The 22298-nt window shown below is 32.9% G+C and overlaps 1 protein-coding gene and 1 pseudogene across 1 annotated transcript; one reads left to right on the plus strand and one right to left on the minus strand.

Moving 5' to 3' along the window:
- Positions 1–13540, minus strand: part of LOC122316277 — a 34691-nt pseudogene extending 21151 nt beyond the window's left edge.
- Positions 13541–14505: 965 nt separating this feature from the next.
- On the plus strand, positions 14506–20029 carry LOC122316062. Its single transcript, XM_043132554.1, has 5 exons — positions 14506–14754; positions 15979–16159; positions 17308–17716; positions 18138–18218; positions 19171–20029. The coding sequence occupies exons 1-5, from the start codon at positions 14671–14673 to the stop codon at positions 19670–19672; spliced, it is 1257 nt and encodes a 418-aa protein (XP_042988488.1). The 5' UTR covers positions 14506–14670; the 3' UTR covers positions 19673–20029.
- The last annotated feature ends 2269 nt before the right edge of the window (positions 20030–22298 follow it).

Below are 22298 nucleotides of genomic sequence, written 5' to 3' on the forward strand. Positions count from 1 at the left end.
TCCAAGGTGATATAACCAATCGTATTTGGACAAAATTCTTTTATACACATGAGCTTTATAAGAGGAGCGATAATGATGTCAAGTAAATAAGACTATTTGATAATATAGCAGATCTATTAACTAAAGTATTATCAACTGCAATATTTAAGAAGTTGGTATACAATATTGGAATGCTTTAACTCAATGATAAGCTCTACACACTTTTAAGGGGAGATAAATAATCGATTGTATTTCTTTTCCTTTGCTAAGATTTATTCCTACTAGATTTTTTTACAAGATTTTAGCGAGACAATACTACAACATTGATATACAAAAATATTGTACCCTTTCTCATTTGTCATTGGTTTTTTTTTTTTTTTTTTTTTTCATCAGAGTTCTCTTTGGTAAGATTTTAATGAAGCATGTTCTTTGTGTATGACTATCTAAGGGGTTGTATTTAAATGCATAGATGAACTTGGTGGATGACAATTGAGTGCTTGAAAGTGTACTCTAAATACCCTATTATTAGATTAAAATGCTAAAATGTGAATAGAAATCATAGAAATTAATGTGCATCATTGAATTAAGTTTCTATTTACGTTGAAATACTCCTAAACAGTTTTTTATATTTAATTTCAGAGTTTATAAAAGAGTAAGTCAAAGTCTAGTCAAATTCAAAGAAGGAGTTTCATGGGGTTTGAGAGCAATTTGGATCAAGAAAAAGAAAAGAAAAAAACCACAAAAGGAAACTTTAAGAAATCAAAATCCGAAATTTGCTAGGAGACAGTCTGAACATACTTTAGTATTTTGACCTTAACTTTTTACTCACATATCATATTGATGCGATTCTTGATGTATTAGAAATTTATCTTAAATGGCTATAAGTTTGTTTCTAATAAGGATTTCTAAATTCAAACTCTTGAAGTGCGTACGTGGCTGCCAAGATGAGTCTTAAAATTTAAGCTTTTTTTTATGCGGAAATTATGAAAGATATTAGGATTTTTTTTCCTTACTTATATAAGTATATCATTAGCATGAAATAGAAGGGGGGTGAGAGGCACAAGAGGCAGATTTGATGAGATGAGAAAATCACTTCCATGACCGCCGTTTGCTTTATCTTTCTCTGGAGATTTTTGTTGTCTATTATATTTATGGGTAACTAAATTCTCAAATAGGATTAGGAATGAACTTGCACACTAGATGATATTTTTAATTTATGTATTTGATTTTCAATTATTAAAACTTTTTTGTTTTATCATTCTCCAAATAATCATAGAATTTAGTCTGTTTATGGATTCAGTCATGCTTTTTCTATTGAGTAAATTAGTTCTTTGATTATGTTTGGATCAATAACTTATCTATATTGATTTAGTTTTTTGCTGTAATATCGCTCCCTGAGTATATTGTTGTCATTTTCAATAGGGTTAATAATTTATATATTTTAAAAGTAGCAAATGATTTTTCAAAGGGTTACATTTGGTTCAATTTTGGTTTATAAATCTATACCTTCCGATTAAGAATTTCAGAAATTGAGTTCCCAATTGAGTTATTTAATAAATTAAGAATAATTAAAATACTGAATTTGTGCAAGGGATTCTTGATACTTTACTGTTCATCAAATTTGAGTATTTCTTCCATTAGTGACTTTGCCTCACTTTAATTTGTATTTAAAATTAAGTTTTATTCTTCGTTAATCTTTTAATATTTTTCTTTAATTTTCTTGTTAATTCTGCTATTCCTTTAAGTTGTCTCTCTGTGAAATCAACATCCCAAAACTGTGCTACAACTACCACGTTATTATTTGGGGATAATCAAATTTTGGCGCCGTTGCCAGAGAGACGATAAAAGAATTGTTAGATAATTTTTCTTTTTAGCAGTTTGTAAAGGCGGTAAGTTCGTTCTCTCTTTTAACTTGCTGCATCTTTATTTTATTTTCTTTTTCTTTTGATAGTTTTTTTTTTTTATAAGTGTTGCATTTTTCTCTACCTTGCATGCATAGGTAGACGCCTTGGGTTGGTTTGCTTTTAGATTTGTGTTAGAGTCAAAGTCAAAGTCTAATTTTTCTATTCATTTGTTTGATAATTCTTCTAATTATGAGAAAATGAGTAAACACAGATATCAACCCATTAGGACCCTTCAGGATTACCTCCACCCTACACGCATAGCCACACCATCATCCATCATATTTCCAGCTAATATTCGCCAATTGGATTTTAAAACAGGGATGATACAATTGCTCCCTACTTTTTATGACTTGGAAAATGAAAATCCATATATGCACATTAGAGAGTTTGAGGAAATAGTTGCAACTTTTCATAATCAAAATACAACTGATGACAACGTGAGATTTAAGTTCTTTCATTTCTCTTTATAGGATAAAGCTAAGAGTTGACTATACTCGCTGAGACCATGATCTATTGGGTTATGGAATGAGATGACTCAAGTCTTCTTTAATAAATACTTTCTCCAACATTAGACCAGCACTTTAAAAATGTAAATCTCCACCTTTGCACAAAAGGACAGTGACTTTGTATCAATCTTGGGAGAGATTTAAGGAGTTGAGTATGTGTCTTCACCATGGGTATGAGAATTGACGCTTAGTGAGCTATTTTTATGAGGGACTTACACATAGAGAGTGCCAATTTGTAGAGATGATGTATAATGGTGAGTTCTTATAAAAAAATCCTAATAAGGCCACAAAGCTTGCTGAAAAAGCTCACACTTAGACTGTATCTAATGCTACTAAGAGCACAAATACGTCACAACCTGCAGGAAAACTAAATGGTGGTGGAATTTACCATCTCAAAGAAGAGGATAATCTAAAAGCTAAAGTTAAAATGCTTACTAAGGAGTTAGAGGTGTTAAAGACTAAGGGCTAACACACATGGCTAATCATGTAGAATCTTTTAGACCAAGTTTTGTGTGTGGCGGGGTAGATCACCTTACCCAAAAGTGTTCCACATTTGCTGAGATGAGAGGAATGTATGAGGAACAATGTAATGTCTTAGGTATGTACATGAAACCTGTTGCACTTTTCTCTAATACCTACAATCCTGTGTGGCGTAATCATCCCAATTTTAGCTGGAAGTCTAAAAATCAGTCGCCTGTATAACCCCCTAGATCATATCCTGCACCATATCATACACATTCATCTTCTAGAAGTCCTTTAGAAGACACTTTCCATGCTTTTATTGAGACACAGAGTAAAACTAATCAAAAGTTTGAATATTTGATTATGCAAGTTGTTGAAGAAAACAAAGAGATAAAGAGTCATATATCCATGATGATGAGTTCCTTGAGTATGAATGAGCGTGTCAAGTTCCATTCTCAAGCTCAATTTGCATCCTGAGGTCAACATATGACACAAGAAAATTTAAAGGATGTCAATTTTATTATGACAAGAAGTGGTAAGTCCTTACACATCCCAATAACTGATAAGTTAGAGGATCTTGAAGAGGAACAAAACAATGATAGTACTGAGTTTCCCAAGGAAGCTGAGGTAATCAAGAGCCCAGTTAAGGTACCATTTCCTCAAGCTTTAAAATCTGGTATGCGAACTTTAGATTTTAGTAATGAAATCTTGGAGAACATCAGACAGGTAAAGATTAACCTTCATATTTTGCATGTTATTAAAGAAGTTCTCACTTATGCAAAAGTTCTTAAAGATTTGTGTATAGTTAAGAGGAAGCACCATTTTAAGAAGATAGCGTTTCTATCAGAGCAAGTTAGTACTCTAATTGAGCAGCAAATTCCTTCTAAGTACAAGGATCTTGGTTGTTCAACAATTGCATGTAGTATTGAGAATCATGAGTTTGGGCAAGTTTTACTAGATTTAGAAGCTAGTATTAATTTGATGCCTTATTTCAATTATTTGTAGCTTGGTTTGGGTGAAATTAAGTCTACTTCTGTTGTGCTTTAGTTGACTGATCGTTCAGTTAATAAACCGAGAGGGATAGTTGAAAATGTTTTGATTCAAATTGACAAGTTTTATTATCTTGTTGATTTCTTAATTTTGGACACTCAGTCGGTTGTTGAGTCTAACTCTAAGGTTTCTCTCATAATAGGTAGACATTTCTTTACTATGGCTAATGCACTTTTAAATTGTAGGAATGAGTTGATGAAACTATCTTTTGGAGATATGACCATGGAGGTCAACATTTTTCATATTGAGAAACAACCAATAGATGATGAGTGTCACAGAACGTACATGATTGACGCACTCATAGACAAGGGAGTTCACACAACTTATGATTTTGATCTCTTTGAATATTCCCTTGTTAATTTTGAATTTGCTACTATTAGTGATTCATCTAATATTGTTGATATTTTTGATAAAATTCAATATTATGGAACACGGGCATAGCAACTGAAATTTGAGGAGTTGCCTAAGAAATATGAAAGACAGATTCTTGTAAGTATGAGAGCACTAATAATTAAATTAAAACTTTTGCCTAAGTCAAAAATCTATAAGGTTAAAATGAAAACGTTTCTTGATAAAAATATTCTTAGGAAGAAATTTGAGCCTAATGACCGATTATACTTACATGATTTTGGATTTCACAAGCACCAAGGAAAACTTCGGTTTAGGTGGACTGTCATTTTTGTAGTGAAAAATATTTTTGAAAATAAGGAGGTAGAAATAGAGGATGTTAAAGATGGTCGGATCTTTAAAGTAAATTGTCAACGCCTTAAAATATTAATTGAGGTAATTTCTTGAAATGGAACACATTCCACTCGTGGATCCGGTCTATCAAACTTGACTACACTACTCAGGTATGTTTTTGTTTATTTATTTTGTTTGTTTTGTTTTATTTTCATTTTTTTTTCTTTTCCTTTTTATTTGTTGTTGTTTTCTTTGTTTTTGTTTGCATTGTAGTTTCATTTTGTCATTTCATGTTACCATCTTTGATGCTTAGCGAGCTACCCACGTCACTCATCAGGTGTATTCTACCATTTTTAGTTACTCCCCATTCCATTTTTATTCTTAAACATTGAGGACAATGTTTTATTTAAGTTGGGGTGGTGATGCAAATTCAGTATTTAAAATGCTTGTTGAAACTCTGTGACATATTTTTATGTGTCAATTATTTTGCATCACACGTGTACCATTTTTACATTGTACTCATTCTCATTCATAGTCATCTTTGTGAATTCACTAAATCCACTATAATTATTTTTTACTGAAACATTCACATAACCCCTAATGCACCCATCCAAGTTTTGTGGTAAGATGGTGGTTTGATACATGTGGCAAGAGAATTCTTTTGCTTAAGTATTCATGTGAGTTTGGAGAGGATTGAGAACCTACAAATACAATAAATTGTGATAAGCATTATTGATCCGTTGAATTGTTCACTTCTTTTGAAAATATCATTACATGGTTTGTGGTAAGATGATGGATATACTTGGGATATGACGAAAGTCAACTTAAGATCAACGTTTGAGCCTTTCAAGCTAACCCTTTCCATCATAGACCTCTTAGTAGTCAACTTTGAGCCAATAAATACAAGTAGCTTTTTCTTTTTATATGACCATATCATCCATATCTCTCCACATTGGAGTATAACCTAAATACTGATTTTCTTAGCCTTTTTACTTCCAAGTTTATACTAGGTGTGGAATTTGTATTTTGTTTTAATTTTGTTTTATCATTTTCAATTAAAAAAAGAAGAAAAAAAAAGAGAAGAGTACAAGTTATAAAGTGTTCAATTGAGTGAACTTCAAAGGCACAAAAAAAAAAGTTGGGTAGAAATGACAAGAATACCAAAGTGACATGTATTTGTCTATCAAATTGTTATAAAAAAGAGAGATAAGAGGAAGAAGAAGTAAAAACATTATTATTTGATGATCTAAAAAGTTGGAGAGTACATCAATTGAAAAGTATGGTATACAGAGATATTTAATAAGATTTCCTTTGTATGCACTTGGAAGATTTTGAATTATTTTCATTTTTTTTTCATATAGCCAGGTTATAACCTTTTGTGTTAACTATTATGATCTTAAGTAAGCTTTTGAAAAGAGGAATGAAAGTCTCATTTGTTAGTGTTCCTATAATAAAATCAATGTTTGTTTGTTTCTTATACATAATTATCTAATTTCTCATGGGAGTGTGTGTACATCCATTGTTACCTCCATAGAGGGAGCCCTTACACGAAATACTATTATACTCGTGAGTTATGGAGTTGAACCTTTTGCTCGAAATGTTCTTGATGTTGCATGTGTCAAGGTTAGTGGTAAGATGGTTATGGCTTGGAGAACACACACACTATGTGGATTGCTATAGGTGAATTGATCTTGATGGGTTATTAGATTCCTTAGATTGCTTTGACATGTGAATTTAAAAAGTGTGACTTGGTGGCCTTTGTGTGTGATTTTCTTTAGTCTCTTTTGTTGTGACATGAAAATTGTTAGGGACTAGCAATGAGTATGTTGGGGAGTGTGATGAGTGAGCGAAAGTGCACTCTAAATACCCTATTATTGGATTAAAATGCTAAAATGTGAATAGAAATCATATAAATTAATGTGTATTCTTAAATTGAGTTTCTATTTACATTGGGATACTCCTAAACAATTTTTTTATATTTAATTTCAGAGTTTATAAAAGAGCAAGTTAAAGCCTAGTCAAATTCAAAGGAGGAGCTTCATGGGGTTTGAGAGCAATTTGGATCAAGAAAAAAAAAACACTAAAAGAAACTACAATAAGTCCAAATCCAAAATTTGTTAGGAGACAGTCTGGACATACTTTAGTATTTTGACCTTAGTTTTTTAGTTACATATCAGATTGATGCGATTCTTAGTGTATTAGAAATCTATCTTAAGGGGCTATACATTTGTCTCTATTAAGAATTTCCAAATTCAAACTCTTGAAATGTATACGTGGCTGCCAAGATGAGTCCTAAAATTTAAGCGGTTTTTTATGCAGAAATTATGAAGACATTAGGGTTTCTTTCCTACCCTATAGAAGCATATCATTAGCACGAAATAGAAGGGAGAGGAGATGCACAAGAAGCAGATTTGAAGAGAGGAGAAAATTACTTTCATGGCTGCCGTTTGCTTTATCTTTCTCTGGATATTTTTATTGTCCATTATATTTATGGGTAACTAAATTCTCAAGTAGGGTTAGGGATGAAATTACACATTAGATGATATTTTTAATTTATATATTTGAATTTTAATTATTAAAACTTTTTTATTTTATCATTCTCAATTTATTGTTGATGTTTTCTTCTCAGAATAATCATAGAATTTAGTCTGTTTATGGATTCAGTCATACTTTTTCTATTGAATGGATTGGTTCTTTGATTATATTTGGATCAATTACTTATATATATTGATTTAGTCTTTTGTTGCAATATTGCTCCCTGAGTATATTGTCGTCGTTCTTAATATGGATAATAATTTATGTATTTTAAAAGTGGTGAATAATTTTTCAAAGGGTTACATTTGGTTTAATTTTAGTTTATAAATCTATACCTTCCGATTAGGAATTTCAGAAATTGAGTTCCCAATTGAGTTATTCAATAAATTAAGAATAATTAAAATACCGGATTTGTGTAAGGGATTCCCGATACTCTACTGTTCGTCAAATTTGAGTATTTCTTCCATTAGTGACTTTACCTCATTTTAATTTGCATTTAAAATTAATCTTTATTTTTCGTTAATCTTTTAATATTTTTTTTAAATTTTTCTTTTACTATTCTTTTAAGTTGTCTCTCTGTGGAATTGATATCCTAAAACTGTGTTACAACTACCGCGTTATTCTTTGGGCTTAATCAATGACTATGTAGATTCCACCTTTTAGGATTCTAGCCCTTTCATATTTTAACTGTTGGAATTTCTAAATTAATGAATATATCTTATTAATTCATGAATCACATTTTTATATTCCTTATCGTCTTATGCCTATAAAAGGGTGAAATGAGGATAATTTGTTCAATACAAAAAATTTGAAGTGAATAATATTGAGTTCATGATGAGCTAGTTTTGTATTGCAATTGTCTAATTCTTTTACTACTTTTTAATTTTACAGCGTTTACTATTTTTCTGAGCAAACAAAACAGCTTGTTTGGACACTAGGAGTATTTTAGAATTATGTAAATAGTAGTAAAATAGTAAGTTAAAATGTTTGGTTAGATTTTGAAAAAGAGTTCTACTATACAACTACTCCTGTTTACTCAACCTTTGCACTCCAACCTACGTGACTTTTTTTGTTTTGTTGTTTTAATTTTAAAATTGAAAACGTGCATATTTGGTAAAAGTTTCATTTCAATTTCCAACCCCTCCCCCCTGCGGCGTTCTTCTTCGGTTCTTTCTTCCTCGCGTTCTCTCCTCCACCCACTCCCCCAACTCATGTCCTTTCGCCGGCCTCACCCTTTCGCAGCCCTGTATGGCTCCATCACTCCAGAACAGTGTGGCTCCATTACTCTGGTATTGTGTAATATTTTCTCTTATGGGTCACCATTTCTGTACGGCTTCGGATGAAGGCACCATTTCTGCACGACTTTAGTTCTCCGCTGGTATTGTAGCTGCTGAGACCCACCGTCTATTGCCTTACAAGGGTAAGAGATTAAAGAAAATTATTTTTATTTTTGTCTTTTTGTTTCAATCTCTCCATTTCTAGCGTTACTGATTTTGTGTGTTTTTGTGTTTATGGAACTACGATTTGATATTTGTTTGATCTTTGTTTTGTGGGGTTTTTGGGTTGTTGATGTTGTATGTATGTGGCTGATTTTTTGGTTATTGATAACATTTGAAATGAACAAGATTTATTGTTGGGACTGGTTGGAAGGGGAAAACATAGAGGGAATATACCAGAAAGGGAATATCCACCACGCTCAAGTCTGTACATAAGATTGCATAGAAGTGCCTTTTGGTGTCTTTGTGTGTTCTTGAGTGGAGACATCTTATCTTTATATTTTTAAGCTTTTTCTTATTCCAACTTTGTTATGTTTTAATTTGGGAATATGCTACTGCAAATCTTTTGATGTGATAATAATAATAATAATAAATGGAGACAATGGAATTTACAAAATGTATGATATTCTATGTAAATTGTGCAAAGTTTCACAGGCTTGATATACAACATGGTATAAGGTTCATAAGCATGGTCTCAAATTCTTGAATAAGTAAATATTTATACCTTTTACTGGCTTCTTTAAATAGAACCATACATCCAAGATAGGAAAAAGATCTAGAAGTGGCTTGACTCTACTGTTTTCATAACTATTTAGAGGCTTGACATTGCATTTAACCATTTGTATCTCACAGAATGCACTTAAAGGTTGAGGATAATTTATTTTAAAATGCTAAATTGTGCTTTAACTCACAATTTAGAGTCTAGTAGAGTTTGCCCGGTTGGTCTTAGATTTTAACTCACCATGTTTATAAATAATTGTGCTTTATTGTCATATATATATATATATATATATATTTTATTTCTCAAAGTAAAAGGGAAAGTGATTTAAAATTTTACCTCTCTTGGCTGAACACATGATTTGAACTTGGCTGGCCTATATATATGTTTCACCCTTAATACTGATGAAGACTCGCACAATAATTTGGGAGAATTTTTAATGCCCTGGATGCATATGTATATATGCTAGAAGGCTGATCTCCACATATTTGGAAATTTGGTTTCTAGAAGTAGGCTTGAGGTGAGCATATTAATATTCCATAATATGCTCAGCTGGGGCCAGGAGTATATCAATGGAGAGAATGACGCAATTTCTTGGGTGAGACTAAATATTAATATGCTTGGAATAAAAAGTTAAATCTAAGCCATAAAGAGATAATAGACATATTTTAATTTAGTGAGAATCATGATAGTCAAGATCATAGACATGTTTTACATTGTTATGTAGATTATTTATTTCATGTAAACTTACATGTGGTATCAGAGAATGGTTGTGACTTTCATGATTTTTCATTATGATATATAGATCCTAATGTCTACTATGATATTTTCTTACATTAGATCTATGCTGCTATGAATTAAGTTGGAAAACACCATATTGTCTATTTTATTATTGTGTGAGACTAGTAATCGAGTTTGCTATTTGATTACCAATGATTTGATGCTTGTCAATTTTTAGTGAATACATGACCTTTCATGTTTTAACCCTTTTATGTTTTAACGAAAGGCTTATATTTTATTCTTTTCTTTGGCCATTTACCAACATCATGAAGCATGACTACCTTTTGCATTATGACAAAAATGCATGAGTTTGTATAGGACTCGAGTATAGTACATGAGTTCTATAATATGCTATATGCTTGACTTGTGTGTGTAAAATAATATTCTCATTGTCTAAAAACTTTGTATACCAACATTCTTCCATTTTCTTTTCTTTTCCTTTCTTGGCCATTGTTCTTTCTCATGTTTGATCATTTTGCTCTTCCAACTACACAAAATCTCAATACCCCTTTATTGTATTTATTTTGCAGGAGGGAAGTAAAGTATAAATTGGGGGATAGTGTTTCTGAAGCTGAATCCTATCAACCCTGTTTCCTTTGGTAAATAATTTGGCTTTTAGGTGGTTCTTTTGCTTCTCTTCTATTCGTTTTTTCTTCTCACCACCTATCCCTTTTAGGAGTTTCTCTCCAATTTCCTCTAAAGAATATCTGTGAGGGTAGATAGAAAAGATGTTAATAGAAAAGTGCACTTGGAAACAAGAGAAAAAGAAAAGGTTGCAATAAGAAAAAAAAGCTCAAAGATTCCGCACTCCCCCAATCCCACTTAACCAAGCTGCTAACGTTTATAAACGAACAATTTGGTGAAAAGTGCACTATGATGTTGTAGATAGTGCATTTGTTGGGTGTAATATCAGTATGTTTTTGCTTTAATCTCATCAGAAGTGCACTAAGATTTGATATATTTGTTAGATTTCTTGTCAACTCAATGTTCCGTTTGTTTTGTAATTTGTGCTTTTGGCTATTTATTTGTGTAGCTCATATTAACTCTTTTCTGTACATAACTCTTTTATTTGCTTTTCACTATATGTAATCAATCGTGTTTAGATTACATCACAATCAACCACGCAATATTGCACGGGTTTACGGCTAATTTATTATTTGGTTTTGCATCAAACAACCAAATTGACGTGTGTGCGCAGTAATATGCTACATGCTTGGCATGATGTGTCAGCTTCTTTTATATTGATTCCTTTATTCCATGTGTTGAGGATATGGACATGAATTGTTTGTTGATCAGCTTTAATAATATATTATCAATAAATTATTTATTGTGTCTCCCTTGCCATTGTTCAACTTGAAATTCATTTTACATAAATTTTTGATGATCACCAAAGTGATCCCACTAGAAGGATCCATGGAATCTCTATTTATAATACATTTTATGTTCAATATAATTGATTTCATTTCACATGAAATCTCTATTTCTTTTGGAAATAACCACAGCCCTTATAGTTGAGTTTGACATTATAATTAGAGCAGAGCAAAGTTTATACATTTTTTTTTTATTGTGGACAGTCAATAGACTTGACGGGTGGTTCTCTAATTTCCGCAATGAGCTCATGAGAGACTTGAGACTTCTTGTGAGGATAGAGCACAAAATGTTGGCACATGAAAATAATGTCAAAGAATATAGATACCTGCAACAACATGTTCCATCCAATTTTTTAGACACATCCCAACATATAAAAAATCCTTAAAAGGTTAGTAAGGGGCATAGAAGCTTATCTTAAATTAGATAAGCAAAGAAATATCCCTACCAGTGATAACAACATCTTCTTCATATTTCCATTAACATTTACCCAATAACCTGAAAATAGTAACAAATCTTGGTAATATGTTTCTAGGATGTTGTGTGTGGGTTTTTTTTTTTTTTTTTGGGGCGGGGGGGGGGGGGGGGGGGGGGGGGGGGGGGGAGATAGATGCCAAAACCTATGCTTGAAGAAGAAAAAGAAACCTTGATCAATAGATTGCACAGCCATCTGTGCATAATTAGCCACCCCTCCACAAAAATCGAGTAAAACGTTACCAATGTTGAATCCATCTGTGCTCTATCGCGCAAAGTTCATAAATGCCTGTATTTCATAATAAATTCATAACTAAATGTGGATGGCTATTCCAGAATCTCAGCAATTACAAGCAACCTTTTTCTTTTCAATATTTTTACCATCTTGTAAGGTGAAGACAATGAAAACACCTAAAATAGATGACATTGATTTTCCTCCTAATTTATTTATTCTGTGTGTTCACCGTCTCAATGAAAAGGGGTTGTAATTTGACCTGGAGAATATATTTGATTACTGTCATGATTACTTGAATTGAATTGCAAGAGAGGGACAATCACTAAGCATCAAATGACCATCTTTTGTAGTGTGCAGACATGAAAGTTGTCAGCCATTATTGCCATTCACATAAGGTTGAAATTCACGGGTACAAAAACATAAACATAACAGCTTACTTAAAGATAGATAGTAGCCAAAGCCAGGAATGTGTTGGAAAAACTGTGAAAAAACAAACAGCAGCAAAAAACCACACAACGGAGACAATTGCAACAGCCATTTTGGAGATTTTCTGATTTCCACGCTGTACAAAATCATGAAGAAATGCAGATCAAATTAAAACACTGCATACTTTGCAAAAAAAAATTACTATGATAAAGATGAACCCTTGTAGTATGAAAGAAGATACGAACTCGGTGTGGACGAGTAAGCCACATACTTCATAGATTAGAATTTGGAACAAGGTAACTGCTGTTATTAGAACTGCGTTGGCAGAGAAAACCACGTTGTTTGCAGCAACATGTATCATCTGCAGTAATTATAATACAAACAAATAAGACAAATGATACCCAATTCATGTAAAGAACACCAAAAACCTTCAACTTGGACAGATTAAACCGACCATTCAGATTCAAGAATATCGTCAGTTTCAAATGTTGCAACCAAAAACAGAACAACATCTACAAAAAGCCTAAAATCAATGAAAAGCAGATCCCAATATTTTGAACTTGAAATCATCGTCTCAATGCATTCCAAATACGTTCGGTCAGCATCGTCTACATGTGCACATATGGGGTGGAACCCTAAACAAAAAGTTTTTTATGCTTTATTGAAAACTTATTTCTCTTCTGTTTTCACCGTTATTCTTCTTCCACTCTCTTTTTCTGCTTTTTAAACACTACAAGAAGAAAGCACACGAACCTCATCATAGCTATATTTTTCGTAGTATTGCTTCTGAATAGTGGAGCTAAAGTAGAGGGACGTGTTGTATATGAGATACGAGGAGTGCTTCGTCAAATTCAGCACCGCGAAATCGAAACTCAACCCCACCACACTAGGTTCACACCCACAAAAAAAAAAAAAAAAAAGGCAACAAGAAGATTGAAAAACCATGGAAATGGTATCCATGCTGATCGAGGAAAAAAAAGGGAGGGGACAATAGTTCGTGTTATAGATTTTTTATAGCACTACTACTATCTCTTCCGACGGAAATTGGAGATGACTTGAGGATAGGCAGCTGTAGTCCATGATAGGCAAGCGGTTCATCCCAGAACCTGGTACCATCACTTCGAAATCGAATTCCATGAAGCCATTTCTCTCTTTGTCTGTGTCCAGCCAAGAACCTGGCACATAATTTTCAGCGGCATTGAATTCCACGTTTATTTTTTTGGGATTCAATACTGAAAGGGGTGAGGGCGTCGAGGTGAGAAAGAAGACGTCAGAGAGATGAGTATGATGTTTATAGTCATATCAGAAGATTCGAGTGAGAGGTTCGAGAGGGAGAAGAGGGAGAGTTGAGAGGTCTGACGGGAGAACAAAGGTTGGCGTCGAGTCTGAGGGAGAATGAAGCAACAGCTCGGGATGAATGATTTAACCATGACGTGCCGACGAATCGGGTTCGTCACGTCAGCGTGCGGTAAGAGAACTGAAAGTTAGTAGATTTATTATTTAAAAATGAGAATGAAGAAAGTTGAATAAAAATATTATAAATTTTAAAAAGTTTTATTAATTTTTGTGTTTTATTTTAAAGTTTATAAAAATTATAATAATTAAATTAAAAAATTAAAAATTAAAAAATATTTTATATTTAAATAATATTTAAAAAAATTATAAAAAATCTCGAGAATTTCCTCGATACTCAACCGTATGCTGATTCAGTACCTAATATTCATTGCAATAAATCCCTATTCAGGTGGGCCACAATCTTGATGCAATCCAACGGTCAATATGATGACTCAGGCATGCACCCGGCCAGTAGGAAAAAAATCCGACTCTCCTAGCAGAATCAAAGACATAATTTTGTCCTGTATACTATATTATTATTTTATTTGTATCTTATTATATATAATTTAACATAATTATCCTTATTTGATAATAAAAAAATATATAATAAATAATTATTTAATAATAATAAATATATTATATCTTATTTAATAAAATATAAATGATATAATAATATAGAGTATAGAGTTTTCACTTCTATCCAGTTTGATTCTACAACTGTCCAACCTGGAATATCAAGGCCGTGCGTGCCACAAATCCGATGCAGAAGATTCTGGATCAAAACGATTGGAGCACAAAAAACCCCCCTTTTCTAAATATTTTGTCTTTTTAGGTGCCACCAAAAAGGCAAGTTGTGAACGTAGTTTTTGAGGTGTAGGGACGGATAAGCTTATGGTGGCTTAACAAAGGCACAGAAAAGAGAGATTGATTTCTCTTGGGTATGGTTGCCGAGCTTTGCTTAATGGCTTCTCATGGGTACCTTCCCGGGCTTGTTCTGCACCAAGAACAAGGCAGGATCCTCAAGGTAAATCACAAGTTCAATTTAATGGCAATTATATGATCTGTTGGGTTTGTTTGCTTGGGTGTTTGTCTTGTTAAGTCTTTGATTATGTGTTTACTGTTTGTCTCAGTCTGATAAGCATATTTGTTTTTTGGATTTAATTGATTTGGTGACCTGGGTAGTTGAATTATATTCTAATGTCAGTGAGTTTTGTTTTTAGAATTCTTGTTTCAATAATGGTCATCTTGTCGATTTGTTTCATGTATGTTTCAACCCAGCTTGGTTTATTGATCTCATCCCGTATGTGGTTATTTTGGGTTCATATCTTGTAGTAGTTTAGGTTGTAGATCTATGCCAGAGTTCTGCAGGCTTGGTGAAATCCTGATTAGATTTTTCCACTTTCTTTTTAAATTACTGAAGGGATTTCACGTACATGAGGAAAAATCACAGGTCAGAATGGTTGTTTATAACTTGAATTTTATTTCCATTTTAGTTTGGGGCTTTGACGATGCTTTTTATAATTAGTAACTGTTATTTGGTTTTACGTAATTTTAGTGAATTAGTTATTTATTTGAGTTTGTTTATTTTCAACTTATTTTGACACATCAAGTATCAGCTACTTATTGGTTTATTTATGCGGTAGCTTGTGTTGAACCATCAATTTACATGGACAAATGACAATTGAGATGATTGTTAGCTGGTTAATCATTTATTCTTGATAGTCTAAGAACTTTATTTGGCAGTTATTCTACTTATTTAGTGCCAAAATGAGGAGTTGAGCTTTTTTATTTTTTTCCCTTTCTTGTGTAAAATGTCCTATTTATTTGATGCTCAACTTTCTGTCATTTGGGAATTTGGGCTTTATTAGAACTTGTTGATATCTCTATTCATTTTTGAAGTTTGAGATCTCGATTTCTAATTAAATTATGATCCTTATCATGTTACAGTAATTGTTTTGCTTTTGAGTTTTACTACTTCAGTTGGTGAAACCCTCGAACACAATTTCAAGAGGACATAAGTTTTGTGTAATCAGTCTGTGTTTTTGTATCTTAATTTAATAGCCTTTAATATAGCTTTAAAAGGTTTTTTATTTGTTATTAGTAACATTTTGCTTGATATATCTATTGCATCATGAAATCTTAAGTTACTGTTGAAATGTTTATTATCTAGTTCTCAGTGTGGTTGTCACTCAATTTTGTATTTTTCTTGATTGCATTAACAAGTTTTCTTTTCGCTTTCAAAATGCAGGATTCTCAACATCTTTTGCCAAGTTCTGGAGCTAAGCACGAGATAATAAGATCAAGAACACTTACTATGAGGTCAAATCATTATGAGGAGCCATTAAAACCCCTATGTGGGCTGGCTGACTCTAGTCAGTTTGTCCAGATTAACTCAACAGTTAAAAAGCCTGTGCTAATTGATGTGCAAGGTTTGCTGATCATTTTTCAGATGCTATGTTGTTTGAATTAAATTTTCCTTTAGGGATTCATATCTCTGTTACTTATCACTTACTAAAAAGATTACAGCAATTGTTTGAAATGAAATTATTTATTAGTTTCCTTTTTCTGTTGTTTATTCTGGATACCATTAATCTCCCACTGTCAGTAGTGTTATATTTATATGCTTGTTTGACCTCTTTTCATGGGATGTTGAAGAAAGAATTATCTAAAACAACCAAAGGAATGCTACTGTGAACTTCATTCGCACGAAGTGTGTGGGAATGGAAGTGTTTTTCTGTCTATCCTTTAAAGCAATCCTAAACTGTAATCTTTCCCTCCTGTTATTTCCACCTTTTTTGTTAGTTTTTATTATTATCCTTTCCTGTGTGACATCCATGTATCTTCATCATTTTCCTTCTCTTTTTACTGAGAAGCTCCATTTTTCTTTCTAGTTTATACCTGGAGGAGAATATGTTTCAATTGATGAAGGCATTCACATCCAAATGTTCCATCATAATTCTTTCATATGGACTGGTGTTGGAGGGTCAATAATGCCTGACATGCTTAACAGAGGTGGTTATGGTGGTCATTCATGGTGGTGGTAGTGATGCAGAAGCTAATTGAAATGTCTTGGGCTACTATAGCTGTTGGGCTTGGCCCATGAGGATGGTGATGGTGGCTGAGGTGATGTAACGTAGGTGGAGCTCTGTTTTTGGGAGGATTGGGTAAATTATGAAGTTAAGTGGAAACATATAAAAAGAGAGAAACAAGAAATGAGGCAGATGCTGTTTTGAAGAACCAAAAATGAATGCTTTGGATACCCGTACAAAAAAAAAAAAAAAAAGGAAAAATAACACGAACTAACATTTGGTAGCATTCAACAAACACCTTTTCATTTTACTTTGGGCTATTGCCTTTTCAGAAAGTTTGTTTCTGAAATAATGCCGCTGTGAAGGACTTCCCTTGTTTGTTAATGTTTCCTGGGCTTTTGATGATGTCTTCAATTTTTTTATGATTGTTTTTCTTTTCCTTTTGATGGGATGACATGCATAATGTTTCACACCCAACTACTCTTTGCTTCACTCCATAGTTGTACCGTGCTGAAGTAATCTTATTTGCCTAAATGTTTCAAGTACAGATGATCACCCAGACTCAATACTATTTAGCTTTGGAATTTCTGAGCAATGTACGAAACATGAAAAAATATTGAAGTTCCTCATGTCTGGACCAAGTGAAGTGGAGAGAAGGGAATTTGATATGTCTTTACTATCTGACTTGATGGGGTTACAAGCATTGAATGTGTATCAACAGCCAACTGCTTCTCTTTTTTACCCAAATTGCGAACTTTTCTCACAGAAGCCTCCAATGGACTTTGTGGGAGACTTGGCCTGTGGTCCAAAATTTGCAGCTCACCAAGATGGTCGAGTAGTATTCATGGGTACTGGGATGGAGGCTAAAGATCTGCTTTCAGTTGTTGCTGAGGTTTACCTATCGAGAAACTCACCCAAATGGAGAAAGCCGTCTATGCTTGTCCCACAATATAATAGGTATGGATGGTTGGACCTGCTTTGATTTCCTTTGAAGTTAAATGCAATTTAATTTCATACGCATATTGTTTATGCACCATTCGCAGTTGTTTGTTTAAATGTATTGAGGTGTTCCTTCTATTTAATTTTATTTTTCTTTTTAATTATCTAATTTCATTTTATTATGACTGATAAAAAAATCTATTTTATTATGGATCTGACCACCTCTTGATTGGATAGACCTCACATAATGATTGCATCAGCATCTAGTTGGATAGACCTTGCATAATGATGAGCAGCAGAAATGATGGAAATCACTGCATGTTGCATTTAATTTGACAGCAATGGGTGTCCTTAATGATTTTGTATTTCTATGCTATTTTAGTATTTGGCAACTATCATCGTTCTCGCTGAAGTCTTGAGTATCCTTTATATTGTACAGGCTTGGCAGCAACCAAGCAGTCACTAATGTTCAGGGGTCTTCTGTGAAGGTTCAAACTACGACTGTTGTCCCTTTGAAGAGGTATGCAACACTAATCTAGTTTCTTGAAAGTTATGGGCCTGATTGGATCTATTCTCTAAAATTTGTTCTCAAAGATGTGTTCTGAGTATGAGAGTGGAAAAATGTTTCTGGTTGCTTTTTATGCCAAAATGTTTTTGGAAGAATATAATTTTATTTTCAGAAAACATAGCTCTGAAAATCTGTTCGGGTAATGACAATAAAAAGCAATATTTAAAACAATGAAAACTAACAAAAGAGCATGTTTACTTGGTGAGCTAAGAATTTAAGTGGTTTGTGCTAAGGATCTTCCATTTATTCAAAAAATGTTGATGCTCACTTCTTTCAATTGGAAAGAATGAGGATATAGGTAGGGTTCAAGAGAGTAATCACAAGAAATTAGTTATGACAGAAATAATCAAACTCACCAGAGCGTGTCCTGGGTGAGCTGCAGAATTTGAACAACAAGCTTTAAAAGAAAACAGAAGTAATTACACTAGAACCAAGTTTCTAACACATTTCGGTGCATTTCTTAGCCAGTTTTTACAAGAAGAACAAGTCTTCAATTGAATTTTATCCCAACTTTGAACTAAAGAATGAAACTGAACGAAAGCTATGATAAAGAACTAAAACGGCATACCTAACTGAACTCCCCAATTAAAAATCTCATTCAAGTTCACTTCTGAAAACTTGACATTTTAATACAATTATATGCCAATTTGCATATTACACAGTGTATAGTGGGTACGGGCAGTGGTTGAGTGTGATACTGGTATTTCATATTTTTATACATCTCTGCATTTGCTGCTTTAATTTTAAGTTGAATATCATAGCTCCCACAAAACAAAATATTTGTTGTAATTGAATTTGTTACTGAACAATGAGAACACATGTGAACTTTCTTCACGCAATTCATTTCATTGCTTAAATATTGACACTTTATTTTTTGTATGCTGCTTTGTCACATTTATAACAGTCCCAATAAAGTAAAGGTTAAGCCATCACCAAAGAAGAAGAACAAAAGAAAAGTTGGCAGAGAGAGGGATGAGTGCAAGAAGAACTATTTCCGTGCTTGTGAGAGCCTTCTATCAATAATGGTTGACAAAAGGTACAATGGAAAAAGGGCAATCCTTTCTCTAAAGAAATCTGGCCCGGAGCTTCCTGAGCTCCTGACCCAATTTTCTGCTGGAATTGCTGGGACTGGTCTTGCTGTACTTTTCTCTGTCATCAGTAAATTAGCTTGTGGGAGGGTACCATTCTGTGCATCTAAACTCTTGAGCACGAGTTTTGGGTTTGGACTGGTTTGGCTGTCATGGGCAGTGAATAAACTCGGAGACACAATTCTCTATATCATCAAGAATTCTGGGAAGCTGAATTTGAAGGAAGAGGAAATTATGAGGAAAATGGATAAAAGTGTCAAGGAGATTTGCTTCGGAACTGCAACTCTGATGATAGTGGCAATGCTGAAGTTTGCATGAGCATCCATGGAGAAATACGATTTCGGGAAAGAACCAAGGGTTTGGAAAACACACCTTAAAGAGGGTTGACTGTTACACTGTAATAGGGTGGTGTTGATTATACCATGCTCAAGCTCAATGGGGTTGCTTGAAATGAACTTGACAAACAACCTTAGGCCCGCTGGGTCAGTGATCACCAGTCAGGTAGTTCTTGTCGAAGTTGATGTCACTAGTAGGAGGGTAACATGGTTGGGAACTGGGTGTAAATGCTGTAAAGCTTACCATACAAAACTTGTAGGCTTTGTTTGATTACACAGTTCAGATGAGATGAGATGATATATTTTGTTGAAAATTAAATAAAATATTGTTATAATATAACTTTTTAATATTAATTTTATTTTAAAATTCAAAAAAGTTGAATTGTTTATTATATTTTGTATGAAAATTTAAAAAAATTATAATAATTAGATAAGATGATATGAGACGAGATAGTTTGGTATTTGATTACCAAACCAGATATCTTTTTTAACAAAATTTTTCAAGCAACCATTAGACTTTCATTTATGAGCTTTGTCTTTTGTCTCCCCTCTCCTCCAAAAGAAAAGAAACTTAAAAGGACACCAGCAAGTCCAGAAAGGGTCGGCAGACAGAATAATAATGCGAAATTGTCCACTTTTATTTCTGTTTATTTATTTTGTAGTTTAGTTTTGAGTTTTGAGGTCAATTATCCAGTTATGCCACGGTATTACCCGGTGTCGTGGACCTTAATATGAGCCAGCATTTTCTGGATCTTTCACAAAAGGATCTCACCTTCTGAGACTACTTTGGTGAAAGCTTGAACATCCGATTGTCATAAATCGTTAGGTAGAGAAGTGTTAAATCTATGAAGGAAATTCATAAAAGTAAATTTACATATTGACATTACTTGATATGGCCTATTTTATTATAAAAAAAGTTTATAACCTATTGTATGAATTTATTTTTATAAATTACTTTTATTTTTTCTTTAAATCAAGCACACATAATTTCATAAAGTACGTTCAAATATGCATTGATTGATGATTTCACCAGCCCTGGCTGTGGAAGGAGCGAGTTATTGAGTGGTCAATCTATGCCAGAGTCTGTCATTCAGGTCTCGCACCACTGCCATCGAGTGGCGAATTATTGTTTATGATATCCCACAAGTCAATCTGACATTCTGACTTGTATTGTCTCCATCGAATTATACAGAATTACTTTTTCTGACCTAATTCACAGAATCAGCTTTAAATTCATGAAAAATCTAATTGAAGAGAAAAAGTTGACCGATAAAAATGATGATTGAATTTTTTATTTTATTTTTATTTTTTAATTTTATTTAATAATTAAGAAAATAAATATTAATGAATTGATATCTTTTATTTATTTTTTAAAAATATTTAAAACTGTGTAAAAAATGATTAAAAGAAAAGAAGAAAAAAATACAAAAAAATCATTTACACTGCATCGGTTGTTTATCGGTACTAGTAGCATTGTCCTAAATTCATTCTTGTTCAGAACACATCAACCATCCTCCTCAAGTGTTTGAAAAAATAAAAAAGAAGAATAAGGATTCTATAACCCATATCTTACATTAAATGGATATATCCATGTCAGGCAAAAATGGAGTCTCCTTTCCTTTTGGCTCTCTGGTACATAAGAGAAGTCGTAAAATCAGCTCTTTGCTTGAAATAGATAATTACAATTGAGAGTCTAGCATCATCTGAAATTTTCTTACATAAACAGCAATTCAAGAAGATCCTATATTTCAAAATCATCAGTACCCGCCCCCATCTTTACTATTATTATTTTCCCTGCATACTGTAATTGCTTAATCCTTTTAGCTTTGCAGCGGGTAATAACAATATAACAGTGTAAAAAGACGACAACATCTGAAAGACTTGACAATAAGGTGATACTAACATAAATCCCAGATCTAGCTAATACTTCTTTTTGTTGGGGAGGGTTCCATGATTATTCAAAACATAAGCACTAATTCACAATAATAATGATTATTCAAAACATGATTATTCTTCTAATGTTTTGCTTGCTTCAGGTTTGTTTTATGCATAATTATAGAGAAACTAATATGGTGGCAGATTTCTTAACTAAAGAAAGATATTACGACTTAGTTTGCATGGATAAATTTGGATTATCTTTTATTTGACATTGATGTATTGTTATTCTACAAGTTGTTATTATTGGTTTTCCTCTACCTTAGTGATGGCTTATTATTATTATTATTATTTTTTTTTTCTCAGCAAGTTAAATGCATTGATGAAAGGAAATTACATAAAGTCTGGCATATTACAAATTACAAACTAATTACAAAGGGGTCCTTTTTGCTATGAAAGTATAAAATGCAAGGGGGGATGGTGGTGAGGGGTATGCTTCCATAAAGATGTTTGAAGGCTGCCCATTGCACTAGGGAGTGCGCACATTAATTTTTAGATCGATTAATCTTTTTTGCTGACCATGCTTTAAAATCTGGAAGTATAAACCAAATATCAGAAGTAACTGTTTGCATTTCCTAGTCAGTTGGTTCTTCATTCTAAAGGACTGCTTGGATTGTTTGTTTTGAGTCACCTTCTATGTAGATTTTTCTAAGGTTCTTGTTTTTTGCTTCTTT

The sequence above is a fragment of the Carya illinoinensis genome, chromosome 7 (genome assembly GCF_018687715.1).
Source record: "Carya illinoinensis cultivar Pawnee chromosome 7, C.illinoinensisPawnee_v1, whole genome shotgun sequence".
NCBI classification, from domain to species: Eukaryota; Viridiplantae; Streptophyta; class Magnoliopsida; order Fagales; family Juglandaceae; genus Carya; species Carya illinoinensis.